The sequence below is a fragment of the Podarcis erhardii genome (genome assembly GCF_964252035.2).
Source record: "Podarcis erhardii genome assembly, chromosome: 2".
In the NCBI taxonomy this organism is placed as follows: domain Eukaryota; kingdom Metazoa; phylum Chordata; class Lepidosauria; order Squamata; family Lacertidae; genus Podarcis; species Podarcis erhardii.
Window position 1 is genome coordinate 65815945 of NC_138498.1, and position 18189 is coordinate 65834133.

The 18189-nt window shown below is 40.9% G+C and overlaps 1 protein-coding gene across 6 annotated transcripts in view; it reads left to right on the forward strand.

The window, feature by feature from the left end:
- GRIA1 (glutamate ionotropic receptor AMPA type subunit 1) overlaps window positions 1-13825 on the forward strand; it is a 200696-nt gene extending 186871 nt beyond the window's left edge. For 2 of the 6 annotated variants that reach the window (XM_081851512.1, XM_081851513.1), the window contains exons 15-16: window positions 7954-8088; window positions 10731-13825. In XM_081851512.1, the coding sequence (XP_081707638.1) occupies window positions 7954-8088; window positions 10731-10922 (327 nt within the window). In that variant the 3' untranslated portion in view covers window positions 10923-13825. Of the gene's footprint in view, window positions 1-7953; window positions 8089-10730 lie in introns of those variants that run through there. The other 4 variants (XM_081851514.1, XM_081851515.1, XM_081851516.1 and 1 more) reach the window with 4 other exon arrangements.
- Window positions 13826-18189: the final 4364 nt, after the last annotated feature.

An 18189-nucleotide genomic window follows, 5' to 3' on the forward strand; every position in this document is an offset into this window, starting at 1 on the left:
TATTTTGTTTTAACCTCCAGGTGTTATTGAACTCCCAACTCTCATCAACCCCAGCCAGCATGGCCCAATGGTCAGGGATGATGGAAGCTGCAGTCTGGCAATATCTGAAGGACCTCTGGTAGGCACTCTTGTCCTTAAAACTTTTTCAAAAACCTGAAATTCCATATTTCGCAAAACATTTATCTCTTTAACCAATGATAAAACTGCTTACCTTTCTAAGATTTTGAGGAAGAGGGGATAAGAAGAAAATTATGCTTTTTCCTTCCAGTAGTTTTGATTGCCTGTCCCTGCTCTATTGGTCTGTAAATTGTTTACAGTATCATGAGCATGCAAAATGTTGACAGAAGAATCAAATTCTGTTTTTCTCTGCAAAATATTACTTCTACATAAATAGCCCCCCTCCTACTGCTTTTAAGATGCCCTGGGCAGGATCTCCTGTTAAGTTCAAAAAAATTTTCATCTCCTACAATGTTACAAAAAGCTCAGCAATTGCCATTCATATGAAGAGTAACTACTTAGCTATATGCTTTTGGGGGCTTTTTCGGTGCCTTTGCTAATAGGCCACCTTTATCAGTGCTAGAAAAACCCCATAGCTACTGTGTTCCAAACAAAATCCTTGTGGCACTGATCCCATTTAAAACAAGCAGCGGCAGCAGAACTCAGAACCACTACAATACTGTATCTCTTTTCCTGTCACCTTCCACACACTAGAATGAGAGAGCAGAGCAGAAAGGGGCACAGGGGTTTACGTGAATCCTACGACGTCAGTGTGGATCACATTAACTGCATGTTCTTATAGAGATGAGAAGCCAAACGTGTGAATTGCATGTAAACATCACCGTGGCTATTCATGAGGTTTGTGAGAGCTTCTTGACCCTCCGTGTGTAAAATCTATTAATTCTGCATGCCAGGATTGCTGAGAAAATGTATGAATAAATGAAAGAGGTTAAAAAAGAAAGAAAGAAAGAAAGAAAGAAAGAAAGAAAGAAAGAAAGAAAGAAAGGAAGGAAGGAAGGAAGGAAGGAAGGAAGGAAGGAAGGAAGGAAGGAAGGAAGGAGGGAAAGGGGGAGGGGAGGGGGAGGGGGGAAGAAAAGAAAACCTAGCACTGGAAGTTTTGTAGCTCAGAACCGTGTGACTAGGAAACTCTGAAGGAAGGAAGGTTAATATTAAGAAGAATTAATACACAGCAAAATTAGATCAATATAAAAATGGAGGTACACATCAAATGCTGACTGTTGTCTTCTCCTTAAAAATACATACATACATACATACATACATACATACATACATACATACATACGGCAAGTTCTGAAGGCCGATAGCACTTATTGTGAACTGTTTACAGAATCCATCCACTGACTAGAGTACCTACATGGCAGGAGTGCCAACTTGGCCCTGCGACTGTGGGAGCCTGGGGCTCTGGGTGCCAAGCAGCGTGCATGGCCCTGGTACTGAAATTTGTGGGTGCCTTCATGGGGAATTTTGTGGGTACTTGGGCACCCAGGGCCCCAGGGAGTTGACACCTATGCTACGTTGCCATCTAATGCTGCCCAAGTGGATCCTCAATGCAACTAACTATTTGCCAAGTGGCTCCACTGCATTCTATCGGCCTCACACATGTGGCTATGTAGCAGTTCAGAGAAACTGACCCGGATACCAGCTTACCAGTGGAGTAGGGAATCTGCATGCATCAAACAGCTGCTGCATCTTCCCCAACCTTTACTGGATTCTGCTACCTGCAAGCAAAATGAACCCATCCATCCTTCATTTACGTAGGTCAGTACTGAGTGCTGATGCACATGGGTAAGCTGAGCAATACAAGAAGCTGTATGTGCACATCAGTGGGGAAACAGAAAATGTGAGCTGATTAATGTATAAGGTGCTTACCAGGACAGTCACATGATGCAAATCAGGGTGTTCATCCCCACTGATATTTACCTGTATTTATTTATTAACGTATATGGGAATACATACCCTCAGGCACAAACTGGAACTACAAGGCTTAACCACAGACACAATCACGTTACAACTCATACACAATATCTTCTTGCACTTAATTTTCTCTAATGAGGGCCTTGTAGACTGTCATCCCTTTCACAACTGTCATATTTTACATAAAAGTCCCAATTTCAAATGATAACAAATGTTACATGGATTTTTCAGGTGCTAAATCTTGAGTAGAATTAGGTATAGGAAGACCAAAAGTTACAACTGTTGTGCAATATATATGTAGGCAAATGGCAAATGTGTTTAGAAACCTTTTTTTTTTTTCATTTCAGCTTATATGTGTGTTTTTTAATGAGCTGAATTTTTAAACAAAACACCTAGCTGACTTTTCCATTTTTAAAGAATCTAATCTATTCAGTCCATATATTCCCTTCTACCTAAAGAGATTGTGATCCAAACCCATCTCACACTGTGCTATGGGGAGTTTGCATTGAGCAGAGCTTCCCTCCACTTGCTTCTAATGTCTTATCCAGCCTTCTTCCACCCACCAATGGCAAAAGGACTCGAGCATCACTCCACTAGCCAAGACCTCCCACTTCCACCGCTCAAATGGGCAGGCAAAAGAGATGCCAGGGATACCCCTAGCAGCAGAGCCCTGAGGGAGGCCCGGAAATTGGGTGTTCCAAGGACACTGCAATTCTGAGCTGACATGCACTGGATCATAAGCTACTCTCACAGCCAGTGCTGGTGAGCATCAGGCCTGATGTGGGCCCAATGACTGTATCAGCCTGAAACTAGTGCAGATATAAGGTCCATTCTTCCTGCCCACACCTGCTACTGCCACCATGAGTGGCTGGAATGCAGGTGCAGTGGTGGCCTCAGCACTTCACAGACCCTCAGAAGTGGCAGTAGGAAGTTTGCGTTGTCTCAGTAAGACAACCACATTTTCTTCACTCAGTCCTAGCAACAAATTAATCATCCGGTCATTTTATTTCTTACATGTGTTATGAGAGCTTGCAGCTTTGGTGAGTTAGATTAAAATGATCACTTACAATTTCCGGAGTTCAAAGGCTTTATTCATGCAGGAGCAGATTTATCTTGGTTGGAGAGAGAGAGAGAGAGAGAGAGAGAGAGAGAGAGAGAGAGAGAGAATAGCAGACATCTTGTCTCAACAGGTTGGGATAAATTTCTCAGTTTTCAGGAGTGGGGTTAACAGACAAAGATGCTACAAACAAGTTTACTAGACAAACAGTGTCCTCATGTGCTTTAAAGTAACATGTGCATTAACTAGAAGCTCAGAATAGAAGGAAATGCTTTTCTCCAATTTAAATTATATAAGCAAAATAGACTTAATAAATATATCTACCATGTAGCTTGGTCTAATAATAACAGAGTGTGTGGCAAGATCTACATTTCTGTTCCCTTGATTTAAGTATGAGGGACTGCATCAAGGACCACAGACTCCGACCACAGACTCTTAATCAAGTCCAAAGATTAGGGTTGAAGATGAATATGCAAAATTTTATATATATTTTTAATTGTCTTCAGTGAGGCCTACTCCCAAGTAAGCATCCATAGGTTTGCAGCTGTAGTTCCATTAAAGTCCAGCTTAAGTTCCTAGTTTCTATATTATGTATAAACTTTCCACAGTGTTGCCCCTCAGACAAAGCATTCCCTTTGCACAATAACTGGAAGTTAAAAACATGTAATTATAAACACAAGTCTTTGCCAGGTCATGTCCTTATGAACACAACACTGACTTAATAGCTATTGGGAAATGAGGGAAAATCTTCCCAGAGTGGAGCTTTAAAAAGCTTTATATCACAGTCACAGTCAGTGGCATAACTATACTAGCCCACAAACTGAAGGTCCTTTACTCTGAGCTGTAAGACTCGTTTGTTTATTTTACAGGATAAAGATTAATGTTACCATAACGTTAAAGATTACATAGTTCTCTGCATACCAGGAAGTTTCCTTAAATAAAATAAATAAATAAAATAAATAAATATAGTTTTCGTTGTTACTGCTTTCCAAATTTCTCAGTTTTCTTTTCTTTCACACCACTCATGAATACTAATAAGCACCTCACACTTCAGCAGCTAAGACTGCAATCCTAAACACACTTTATGTGAGAATAAGTCCTGTAAAATGGGGCATACTTCTGAGCAGACATGTATAGTGTTGCACTGTCTCATGTTTTACTTCCCTTATATATCTTGTGCAGTTGCATACACATGTTGTATAAGACTGAATTTCCAAAATCTGGAGTTCTGAGGAATATATTCCCACATTAGAAAAGAGAATTGGCTGTTCACGAAACAAAAGGTGCAAAGCCCCTCTGTAAATTACAAATATGAAGTCCCTAAATGACCATGTCAAATGGTATTGCTCTTGAGGTGGATGCAGGATATTGGCCTGACATACTCATTTGTGCTCCAGAGACCAACATCAAACTCCTCTACCTCCTTCTAAGTGGTGCAAAGGTGCTTTCTGTCAATCCCCTTAAGGTGAGAAGGGAGTCAGGGAAATTGGTCCTTAAAGAGTTTTCTTTTCTTCCTGTCAGAGCAGAATAAAATGGCAAGAAACGGGATGAGGGATAAACTGCCACCCGTTAAAAAGAAGCAGACTGGGAAGGTGCCTTGTCACCATGGCAACGAGGCCAGGAACATTTCTGAAAGATGGGCTTTTTTGCTTGCTTTTCACCTGCCAATCTTCCTCTTCCCTCCTTCTCTTCCCTCAAATGTAACTCTCCCTCTGCAGGAGACACGCTGTGACATTTACACTCCCACTAATAAGCCGGCTGCATGATGGGCAAACTCCTTGGGAGAGCATCTGTCACAAAGCCCAAACAGCAAGGCTCTGCAGCTGAGGGAAAGAGTTTGATTCTCTCAGGCAGTTAGTTCAGGGATTGGTGCCTTTCCCTCCCCCCCCCTTCTCTTCATGTTCTATTATTACTAGTGCTATTAAGTCAGGAGACTGTAAGAAAAAGCAGCAGGCACGGTCTTTTGGAGCCAAGAAGCCAAGGCAAGCCATGGCAAGCTGGAATTGTTTCCTTGCCTTTGCGGTGTGTGGCAATGACCCTGGTGCCAACATCCAGCTGGGAAGGAACTATGTGATTGCAAGACAATAGTCACTCTCCAGAGAACCTCTTTGCAATTAGGAACGCCATCCTTCTAGCAAAGAAAACCTGAGAGCCAAGAAGTGGCAAGATGCCTGTGGAGCAGTTTCAAGCCTAAATCTACATTGTGACAACTGCATTTTTGACAACTGCACACACACCCTCTCTCTCCTCCTCTCCAGCCAAACTTCATTTGGCCTCATAACCCATATTTTTCATGCCATTCCAAACACCCTCGCCTGTCTCGACTGTGGTAGCAAGAAGGAAAATTAGGATATCGGCTCTGAGTCCCAGTTGTGCCATGCAGCCTATAGACATTGAGCAGATGTATAAATGGCACTGCTGCTGATTGTACTTGTGTGGTAATTCAAGCTTGGGTGTATTTCCATTACAATTACATGCCCCCATTGGCAGCTCATTAAGAATCAAAGCACTGATGTGTGAATAAGTTTCTATCAGGAGATCTTTGGAAATCTGAAAGAAGGAAATTTGAACCCCAACTTGCACACACAGCTCGCCCTGAACATATTATCTCTCACTCAATATCCATTTCCCCTCTCATTTTGTGTGAGTGAGAGGAAGGGGGAGGGACAGACAAAAAGCATGAACTAGTATTTATGCTTCTAAATGTGAAAAGAACATGATCAGATCTTCAAAGTGGAGACCGGCTGTCAAATATCATCTTTCTGCAGATGGGCAACTAGTGTGATGGGTTTTTGAGCACGAGAATCGTGATAAAATAGATAATTCGAAAAAGGCTGGAATGTTTACAATTAGAAAATGCATGAAAGATGAATCTGGATTAATGGTTCATCGGCATGGGAAAAGCTAGAGAAGAGTTGAGTGTGCATTGAGCTCATTTCTGGAGCAGAGATTCTTATTTCCATCTCAGAATTTTAGGGTTCTACTAGTCTACTAGCATTCACATTTCAGTGCATAAAGAAGAGAGGGGAGAACAAATACTCCATGCCAAAGGTGTCTGCATGGTAAGCTCCATTGTCAGAAAGCAACACTATAATTTGAATTTATAGGTCATATAGCTTTGGGGTTATTATGAAGCTACAAAGAGGCTGTGTGAGTGAACTAGAAGTTTGACTGCCTATAGATGAATACATTATAACTGATTATACTAAAAACTCACACCAAAATCGAAAATGATAAATAAAACACGAACTTGATAACTGATCTGACAAGGGTGTTGCATTTCCACCTTCCTTCTGAAAGAACCACGAAAAGTTGCATCATAAAGTTGCCAAGCTTTTATCCTTTGAGATGGATTCTAACAACAGCAGAGATCTCAGAAAGCACAGGATATGTTTCCAGTATCCCCTGCAAAAGAAGAATTGGCTGTATCTTAAGATCACAGATTTGTGATTCAATCCATAGGCTTTAGCATTTGAAAAATACACTTTGAACACTTTGAACCAGCTGTGTTTTATTGAGAGAGAACTGAGTAGGTGAGCAAGTAAAAGTAAGGCAAGCATCCCCGCTGCTGAACTGGAAAAGAGGAGCAAGATTAAACATTTTATATATATATATATATTCCTACTTGTAAAGACCACTATCAGTTAATGAAAGCAGACAAACATTTTAGAATATGGCGGACATTTCGACACATATTTGCTGCATTCTGAATCATTTGGTTTCAGGGCAGAGGTTGTGTGTCGACTTTTATCAAACTTTATAATATTTGTCTGGTTTTATCTTACATTTACATTTGCCAGCTGCATTAATGACATGAACCTGATATTTATGACAGCCATGACAAAGTCCCTTTTTGTTTGAAAGGTGTAATATGGTCTTGGAACCATATTGCTGAAAATTCAGGAACTGACTGACGTACACACATAAACAACACTGTTCTATGTTAAACTTTTATGACTCAATAATCCCTTGTTGAAATGTTCCTCTGACTTGAACAGCCTATTCAAGCACTATTTACCTCAGGTAAACCCAGCAACCATCTGATATCTGTGGTCTGCATATTGTTAACTAGATGTGAAACTAGTTATCTAACTAAAACTCAGACTGAATCAGATGTATAGAATAGTCGTCACATTAGACACCAGTGTTTGCTGTGCTGCTAATGCTAATACTGTACCGGTATTACAGATCAGCTTCTACCTTTGTAAAATAGGGAAGAATTATACCTATATATTTAACAGGGGCAGATTAATTACTGGGTGTTTTTAAAATAAGTTTGCAATCGACATCAAACACTAAAGATGATTAATAGGTGACTAATAGCCCTCCTTTATCAATATTTTTTTTTAATGCATCAACTGAACTTAGGCACATAATAACTGCTTTTTTGAATAGAAATCAAATGCATGTCTATGGCGAGCACTTTTTCAGTGTCACTGCCACCTGGATATTGCACAAAGGGGGAGGGCCATGTCAGAGGAGAATAAAGCAAGTGATTTTGATTTGTTGCTCAGCAACAGAAGTTGCGGGGGAAACAATCAAAAGAAGAAAAGGAATAGGCATTTCCAAGAGAGTGAGTTATTTTAGGAGAGGAAAAGAGTGGAGACTAGCAAAATGTCAGCTCACAGTAGATAACATTTTTTATATCAATAATTGAAAGTCCCTAGGCATTTGAGGGCACATAAGTATTTAAGGATGATTCAAAACATCTAGTCCACACCTTTCCCAAAGAGTTGCAAAGCCACTGAAGTGTTTAATCAACTTTGTGTGTTCAGTGGGGGAAGAATATTCAGATGCAAACAAGAGAAGTTGAAATGTCTTCTGTGTGTTTTAAAACAAGTGGTGGCTTCCCAGGCTTATTGTATCATATGTAGCACTTTGTGTTGTTGTTCTGAAGAATAGTGTTGTGCTAACAGCATGTTTTCCCCTCCCACATCCCTTCTCCCTTTTCCTTTCTCTTGTAGGACAAAACAAGTGCTTTGAGTCTCAGCAACGTAGCCGGTGTTTTCTACATCCTCATCGGTGGGCTTGGACTAGCCATGCTGGTTGCCTTAATCGAGTTTTGTTACAAGTCCAGAAGTGAATCAAAACGGATGAAGGTGGCAACACATTCACAGGCCTTTCACACCTTCTTTCTGATACCAGCCAGACTCCTAATATTCCTTTAGGAATGGATCCAGACTAGGATGGCGATTAGGGTAGAACGTTCAATATTTAAAGGCCAAGGAAATGAATTTTCCCTGGCCTATTTAGTGTTCAGCTGAATAAGACCTGAGTAACAGCGAATTTGCAAATGGTTTGTAGCCAGAATTAATAGTTGTGGGACATGTGTAGAAGCCTATGTTTCCAGCATTCTTAACAAACACAAAACCTAACCTGGTTTGAAACCGAGTTTAAGAACTAAAACAGGCCAGGTAATCTGGCTCTCTGTCCTTGCTAAAATGGGATTGCTCTGGGCTAATTTAATCATATCTCACCATGGCTATTCGATTGGTATTGGAAAGTCGTTCTGGGGGGAAAAGGGAGAGAGAGAATCCTTGCCTGTGAAGAGCACCTTTAGACATTGCTGCATCCTTAGCCACCTGAGTGTGTAAGGTCCATTTGATTCCTTTTGTTGCACTGCTGGGGAAATATCTAAGAGACAAGTTGCACAGGAAAGATCCACAAGTTTCAGGTGCACAATCCTTACTCAGGTGTGAAATTTACTATGTAGCCTTGAACAACTTGCCTTACAGAGCCATTACGAGGCAATTGTTCATATAAATGACACAGGATACCATAACATTTGGGATTGCTCTAAGCAGCCTTGCATTGTTTATGACAGAGAAAATATTCTCAGACATCACAAAAGCAGGTCTTCAGGGCAGGTTCATGCTTAATGAGGTCACTTTTTGTGAAGCCTCCTGATGGTGTCACATTTAACCCATGCGAAGATTTCAGCTCTAAAATTAGCTCTCTGCCCTGTGTGGAAAAGTCATTGTGTCGCAATCCAATGAACCACCGTTGAGTTTCTTTGCAGAAGCAGGGATAATTTATTATTGTCCATTCAGCTTTGTACTTTAAGTGCAGAATTGTTTACATTTGTAAGGAATTCCAAAGCCTTAGCGTGACATAGCCTTTGCCTGCCATCTTGGTCCCATGATCTGTGAACTCAAGACATACCCAAAGTAATGGTTGTGCATTTGTTGTCTTTGTTGTTATTCATTTTTTGTAAAGAAATTACACTTCTACAGAGCATGAATACATAAAGAAATATCAACGCTCTCCTTCCAGCACTCCTCTGCCTTCTTCCACTCAGTTTCTCAACCCATTAACCACAAAATAAGAAAAGAAAGAAGGGAAAGCTTGTGCAAACCAACTCTTCAGGTGGAATCTGAACAGCAAATAACAGTCAGCTGACAACTATTTTAATTTTTACGCAACTGTAGAAACAAATGCCAGATGGCACCAGGCTTTTCCTTTTATTAAAAGTAACTCTGTCCTTATTAACCATGTATAACATGAATATACCTCACAGTTAATATACAAATGAGGAAACAGGTTTTAAGGTGCAAAGATTTTAGAGAGGCAATATACCTGTAACACCACAGCCACCTTATGATAAAGGTTAGGCTGAAATATGTTATTGCTTGCCCAGTGACTTTCAAGCTGGTGGGTATTAAAACCTGGTTTCTGATATCCATGCCTAACTGTCTATCAACTGCACTACACTTCAAGTTTAGCCTATACTGCTGAGGAACCTGTGGCACTCTAAAGGATGTTGGACTACAACTCCCATTATCTCTGACTCTTGGCCAGGCTGGCTGGGGCTGATGGGAGTCCAACAACATGTGGAGGGCCAGAGATTCCCAAGTCCTGCTCTGTTGTATATGAAAACACCCTTCAAATTCAGGTTTTTATTGTGTTAGGAGAGACAACTATGTGGAAAAGCTTATTCATTACACTCTTGTGATCTTTCACGCTTATCCTTATGACAATAAGCAATTCTGACCAGCAAAGGACTTGTGTGCCCTGAGAGAATGAAGGAAGTTTTAAGACTTTCTTCTACATCATGCTTACCTCTACATCATGGTCAACGCTTATCACAATATTTACAAATTGGGTTCATGTTGCTAACCTTGCCAGCCACCCAAATGTCCTTCCAAAGTCAACTTCCTTGTTGCACTTCTTTCCGTTTGGGAGCTGGAAGCGGGTGACTTGCTGAAAACTAGTGGGGAAGAGTGAGGCTTTGCAAGGGAAAAAAATGAGAGGAGAGAGAAATGATTAAACATCCGCTGGTCTTGTCCAGTCCACCAAATATCCATATTAGTGTTATGAAGAACACAATTTCCCCTAACCATGCCTTAAGTATATTTCAGATATGGGATAACTGAACTGTTTCCACTGGACCACCTAAGATGTGTGTGTGTGTGTGTGTGTGTGTGTGTATATATATATATATATATATATATATATATATATAAACCGCAGTGGCAAACTTTCTACCCTAAGATACGTTCTTCACATGTGGGTGTTTTGAGCAAGAGGGAAAATAAACTCTGATAGAAAAAATATTAATGACTTTAAAAAATGTGTTTGCTCTGAATATGTATGCCTGAATAACTTGTTCATTTCTAAGCAGAATTGACAGGGAAGGGATCCAAGAGTACTAGGCTAGACTGAAGAAATAAAATGTTGTCTATTACAATTGCCCAGCCATTGCTAAGGACAGGGGGAGACCCCCCTTGTCTCTCTTAAAAAGGGTTTTTGTTTGATCCCACAGCAATCAATCAATGAAGCCATACGAACATCAACCCTTCCCAGAGCATCTGCGGCAGGAACCAGCAGTGGAGAAAACGGACGGGTGGTGAGCCACGATTTCCCCCAAACTATGCAGGAGATTCCATGCATGGGTCACAGCTCTGGGACACCCCTGGGAGCGACGGGATTATAATTACCCTTGATGGATATTCTGGGTGAGAGCAGGGTCTCCCTAACCCCAGCCTCTCCAGTGCTAAAAACCAAACCGTTCAAGAAGAGGGACAATGCACTGGATCTTTTAGAGGAAACCAGATTCATTTTCCTTTGTTTTTGTTTGTTTGTTTGTTTGTTCGTGTGTGTGTGTGTGTATGTGTTTATTTTGCAGTAAATCCACAGGCAGAAAGCATGACCTGTACTGCAATAAGGAGAGGGCAACTGGACTGAACAAAATTTGGAGACATCCCTGAATACACGGTTACAGGAACACTGAGGAAGACAGCGCCATTTTGTTTTTAACTTGGTTGTTAATAAGTTCTTAGTGTGTGCAATATATATATTTTTCTTACTAATTCCCGTGATGTCAGGGTGATCTCAGCCCTGCCCTGCTCAAAAGTTTAAAATCAGGTTTAGTTTGGGATGCAAACCATACATGTCTGCGCTACTAACAGTGAAAGGGGGTGGGTGGGAACAATTCCTCTGAGACAACAGGACTCTACTGTGTTTTAAAGTTGTTGCGACAAAGCTAACTAGGCCATTGACAGAGAATTCCACTATTGAATGAAGGATTTCTGAGGCAGTTGAAGTGGAAGCCTAACATGCAGAAAGGAGTAGGAAGACTTCTGAATGGGATGCCAGTGGTTGTATCTGGATTTGGGAGGGCCTAGTTAAACAGAGGTTAATGTGACCTGTATTCCTGAGCTTGAAAGTGGCTATCTGAGTTTAAATGTTGTGAGTGTGGGAAATATCAGTCCCCAAAATGGGAATTTGACTGGCTACCACAAGGACAGGTCAGCAGCCGCCTATGACCATGGCTGTTTCCTCTAGAAAATGCAAAATATCAATATATCTATAGATCACATATCATCCCTCACTGCCTCACTGCCTTTTCAAGAGCCATTTCCTCATTCCCACACTACTGTAAGGTTTCCTTTCCGTGGTGATCTTTGAGTAGAAAACCATTCAGCACCAGTTAATGATAGACATCAGGGCTGTTTTGTATACATCTGGTTTATTAGTTTTTGTAAGCCAGATCTGATGGACATTCCATGGAATAAGTGGGCTACATGATATTTATGATGACCAAAAAGTAATAATTTTAAAAAGTTTCCACAACAAGATGCCAATATTCACCTAGATCCAGCCTTCCATAATAATTGCTTGCAACTGGCCACAGTTAAAAAGCAAAATCGGTTTCAAGAATCAAATCTTGGCCAGCACTATCATTTGCAGAAAACCCAAAAGACATGGTTTCCATCTCATCCATCATCGTGAAGGGAAGTGGAACACACAGAACTGACCAGCTGGTACCCTACTTGCTACTGATATAAAACCCAATCTCGCAATGAAACACTGAAATCCAGAGAGCTGTCCAAAGCACAAGACAACAGACTTGCTAGCAGTATTTCTCCCAGTCATGTGCTCCTTGACATCTACACTGAAACAAAAGCTTCATTTGTGTGTGCGTGTGTGTATGTGTGTGATATCACCACCGTGAACAGTGAAATACTCGAACAGAGTGGAAAACGTTGCCCTGAAGAAAAAACATTAAAGGGAAGTATTTCCTACTCCATCGTAGGTCTGGAAGAGGCCCAACCCTTCCTTGGCGATTTCCTGTCCTCACAAATGCATCTGCCCATGACTGGATGTTAATTCCAGACTTTACAAGGGGCTAAATCTTCCTCCAAGTGCCAGTGCAATCCCATCAGTATAACAGCAACTTGTTATATCTAATATCTGAGACCTGTGTGTAACATAAAAGTGTAAAATAGGAGACTGTAACATAGAATGGAAGCAGAAGGATGCGATAAGAGGCTACAGACTGAAATGGCTTTGTTGTGGGGACCATCATGACGTCGCTTTAAAAAATGTGTGTGTGTGACTGGCAAGTGGCTCTAAACAAATAAGCTACCATACAAGACTTTCTGTGCTTATGAAGCTTCAAAAACTATTAAAGACTGGCTTCTAGGAACTGATTGTACCATTCAGCACTATGTTGTTCCATCAATTTCTTCCACTCATCTTAAGACGACATCTTCATAAGACTGGCAGCACAGAACCTGCAGATCCCCTTCAGAGGGCACAGCATGCCTCGTGCCTGTTTTGTTTTCTCTCCGTGCTGCTGGAAGCCTTTTTGTCTTCATCTTCCATCCAGCTGTTTGTCATGGCTCAGATCTCAGCCTCCGGTAATAACTCTTCAGGGTCTTGTTCTCCGTGTGCAATTCTTAATTCTTATTTTTAATTTTATGTCTGCTTTGGTTACATTTTGAGTTTAGTTCTGTGTGTGTCTTTATGGTGTGCACGGCTCACAAAACTAAGCCTGTTTTTGATGATGAGATCTTTTGGATGTCCAAGAAGAGACCCGATCTTTCTTTCAAACACAATAGTTTTCCAGAGCTCCCACAACTGTCTTACACCGTAAAATACAATGGGAGCAGAGTGCAAGGATTTTCTTCTGTGTGGAATAAAAAATATAGCCCATAAAACTTTGAAAGAGATATAGAGAGAGGGAGAGAGAGAAACCTCAGTTGCCTTTGTGGCAAAGGAATCAAAGAGACTTATCTGACAATTGAGCCAGCCAGTTAGATGGGTTTGTGGGAAGAAGCCTTCTATGATAGGACAAATGCCTGTAACACTAGGACATGAGACTCATCTTTGAAATGTTTTTGATCAGTGGAAGGGTGGGAGCAGAAAAAGAAGAATGATTCAGAAGAAGAGGGGAAATGTTAACTTGTAATATGTATTTTTACTACACTTTTCTTAAATATAGAATAATGTGGTGGGGAGGGGGGAACCCTTAAAGACATTGACATTTTTCTCAACAAGAAACCATATTTAACAGTTTTGGCTTTCATTAAATTTTGCTCTTTGGTACCTGGATTTTTTATTTAAGAGTTATGTTTGTTTTCATTCATCATCTTTGGACCACTACAAATGTTTTGCAGATTGATGTTAAAAATTAAGAAATATTGCCATATATAATATGGATGCTTTCTCCATTTTTCTTCCCTGGCCATATTCCTTTGTACTAAGACCAGATGAGTGGAAGAAAAATACAGTAGCCATCTATGTATGGTAAAGTAAATCCCCCTAAATCTTACCAGAAATGACACAGAGTTAACTGATTTCCCACATGTTTGTTTAGCTTTTGGAAAATTGTTTCAGACTCCAAGCATTGGCTTTAGGTGATGCTACCAGGATCTTTAGACCATTCAAGGTCCTGGTCTATATTCATTTCAAACTGAGCTCAAATCCAAAACACTGGGATCTGGCCTGAAATGGACTGGCAGAACATCCAAAATACATTTTAAGAGTCCAAGTTTTGCAGAATTTGCTGGCTTAATCATGCCAAGCAAACCTCAGTCTGAGCCAGAGTCCACCTGTGATAGCTCTAGCAAGACACAATTCTCTCAGCTGGGAATTGGATGGCATTGGGAGCTGGATGCAATCCCAACTTCCCAGCCATGTCTAAAGTTTACCAGAGCTCAGCTGCCCTACCAGCTTAGACAGGGAAGTGGGAAATGGGAAATGCCAGAGAAGCAGAATGTTTTTTGTTAGTCAGATTCTCTGACATGTTACCTGTTATACTTTAAGGTGAATCCACCAGATATTTATGAAAATGTTCAGGATATATGAACCTTGATTATTTGATCTTATTTTTCACTTTAGTGCGCCACACTAGAAATGGCCTGGTACAATCTGGTACTTGAAATGTAGAAAACTAGATTGATTCTTGACTGTCCTTGTGTACAATACTGTGTTTTGGAAGTTGGCAAGTTTCTTCTAGACTCAAACCATTTTCACTGAATGCATGGTTAGTGTAATGACACTTTAAAAAACGGTTCAGAAAGGGGAAAGTGTGCTCATGGTACAGGTTGCTGAAAGTAGCAAAGCAATTCCTTTTCAACTTATGCAGTTCCACCCAGGTTCCAATTTCATATCAAATTCCTGCCCAGGAATTCACTTGAATGTGGCATATTATACACTATTGAATTGCACATGTTCATGGTTGAGCCATGATTACCAGCTTCATATGATCTTATTAAATGTGTGGTTGATCTACAAAGTAATTATATCATGCATAAATGGGGCTTTGAATGCCACTACCTGATCTAATTGAAAATATTCCTACATTCTTAATCTGCATCAGGGCCGTCATTTACTCTAGGACCACAACCCTAATCACATTTACAAGTGAGCTGGTTCCATTGAAATCAAATGGAGCTTACTTAATTCCATGAATACGTAAGATCTCCAACTTTTAATGAAAGTGAATCAGGGTTCAAAAGTCATCCCAAACCAGCCCTTTCATAAGACTTCAAGCATAGCTTTTCCCCAGACAGAGGAAGTGTTTATTAGAGCCAAGTATCTTTGGAGGGATGGAAATAGCATCCATGGCTGTTTGATTTTGATGGCTGCCTGACTACTTACAGAATAAATCATTTCTGTTTCCAGAGGGGGGAATTATTCTGGATTTACAGAAGGTAATTGCTATTGGTGTTATGCAACTGATGATATTAAAACCTTTCAATTGTATAACGACTAGAAAGCCTTATGATACATACAATTCCCTTATAACTGCTGTTTTAGGGAAACATCTTCCACGAAGTATGGCTATTTTGAACCATTTCTGATCTTGACAAGGATTAATAACCATTGGGCATGCAGGAGAGATGACAGAACTATGGCCAAAGCATCACCATCTGTCCCAAGTTGACATATTCACAATCATATGCTTCACTTGTGGATTCTCTTGATGTCGCTTATGTGCTAGTTTGCATTTCCTGGCTTCCTACCATGGAAATAACTATGATGACTTGATTGGCGCCAATTAGCTGTGGTGACAAGCAGCCCAAAGTTCTAGCCCTGTAAACAGTTCATATAAATATGGCTGTGTATACAACTGTGTATCCCTGAGGTCCAGTCTTTGGGTAGGCCAGGGGCATATTTGGAAACTTGAGGGCCAATGGCAATGTTTATTATTACAGAAAACAGCCAGCAGAAACTTGAGAGCAAACCATGGTCTCTGTCACAAAATGGCTGTCACAAAATGGCTTCCAAAATGGGAATCGTCAGTCACAGGATCCACAGACACACACGGGGGGTGGGGGAGACTCGGACCTAGCAATAGCAGCACATCACTAGATAGGGCAGGGCAGGATGACCAGGTTGAGTCCAGTGGCATGTCTATGCAACCCTGAGCAGGCCGCCACACTTATCCATCCCTACCCCATAGATGTGGATGCCAGGGAACATCATCACAGGTACAAGTTCACCCACGGACACAACATTGGTGATGCCAACTGGATCCTACTACCCTATATCAACTAAAAGAAGAATTGTGACATTCCATACCCACCCCTCTTTATTAGGATGCTCTGTTGCTCTGTTGGAATGGGCTGCACTTTCAATAAGACCGCTACAAAGTAATAAACGGTACCTACCAGAAGTATAGTCAGAAAAGCTGTTCATGGTCCAGATTAAATAAAAGTGGTGCTACAACCGCTTGCAAACATGCTTATATATAGGGCAGTCTCATGATCTGATCCTAATCATTCCATAACTCATGCAAATGCTCAGAAGGTTGTTAGGAGTCTGGTCATCCAACTGGAATATAACAAAACGTGGGACTGTGATGACTTCTCTTGTCATTAGCTGCCTCTGCCTTCAACATCCCCACTTGTGTGACCGGCCTGTTTCACCCTTCACATCCTGCACTGGTAGGAAGGAGGCCCCTAAGCACGTTCGGCTTAAAATGAGCTTAAAAGCCTCGCCACAATTGTTTGGAGGCTTCTCTGCAAGTTTTGCTGAACATATTTTCAAACCTTTCTGCTCAGTGCAAAAAGGTCAGGATGGAGCCAGTGGAGACAGGACATTAGAGGCATGGTTAGCACATACAATACTACTGGGGTAGTAGTCAACTAAGTTTTACTCAGCGTAAACCCACTGGAATGACTGAATATGAACTTAGAGGTATTGATTTCAATAGATCTAGTATGTGTAAAACTTAGTTGACTAGCACTCTTTATATTGTCACATGTTTGGCTTAACATCTGAGCAGAGTTCTTACTTCCTGCTTAAGTGACATTTCTACACGCATTCTCTGCGTTTTGACCTATAACTCCTTCCATAGCTAGCTTTCCACAGTGTTGTGGCTTTGTAGATTATGTTTTGTATGAAGAGGCATTAACTCATGCAATCCTGACTGATTTCAAAAAGTTCCTTGTGCAGCCACAGTTCTTGCCTCATGTCTTCTTTCTAAAATTCGTAACTGGCCCTCAGTTTTGTAACTAGGTTGAGAAAGGCAGCTCAGTCATTGACTTTTGTTAATGCATTCAAGTAGAACTGGTGTTGGGAACCTTTGCCCCTCCAGATGCTACTGAACTACATCTCCCACCATCCCTAGCCATTTGTCATGCAAGCTGAGGATTATGGGAGTTGTAGTTCAGCAACATCTGGAAGGCCAAAGATTTCCCACACCAAATGAAGATAAAGAAAAAAGTCAGAATCCAGAGAAATTTACTTACTTTCCTATTTATTAAAGTATACCATCTGTGCCCCTTCCTTCAAAAATACCTTTCCATAGGGCAGGTTTAGGAAAAAGAATTCAGAGTCAACCTTAAACTGTCAACACAGGATCAGTTTTTAATCCTCAATCCCATTATTTGTTGGCAAAACCTTCAAAATAAGATTGTCATATATAATTGTCAATTTGACTATGGCTTGTGAAAAGGCTATTCCTTCTCCTGAGACATACATCGAAGCTCTATGACTATGACTATCTTCTTCTGAAATCGGTGTCCTTCAATTTCAGGTTGGACCATTTCCCAGTTCCTTAGTCTGCATAAGGCCGCTCAGATACAGGCAGCTGTTTGCCCAGAAGGGGTTCTGTGTGCACATGCCTAGGGCAAACTTTGTCAGTGGATGAACACGGACATTTTCAAAACTTCTACCCCATTTTTCCAGATGGTTAACTGCAGGGAGGGCTGGATAGCAATGCCAGAGATGGGAATACATAACAAATTCAAAATTGGGTTAGCAGATTTTCAGGGACCAATTTCTGCATGCAGGTGCCAAATCGAAGGAAAATGTCCTCAATAACATGAGCAGCAACTGGGAGGGAAGAGTTGAGAACCATATGAGAAGCAAGCCTGTGATCCAGAGCACCGTAATGCCTTATATTTTTGCTGGACGAATGCCACCTTTAATGAGATCACAGTTCCTCAGGATTCTTGGTTACCTGC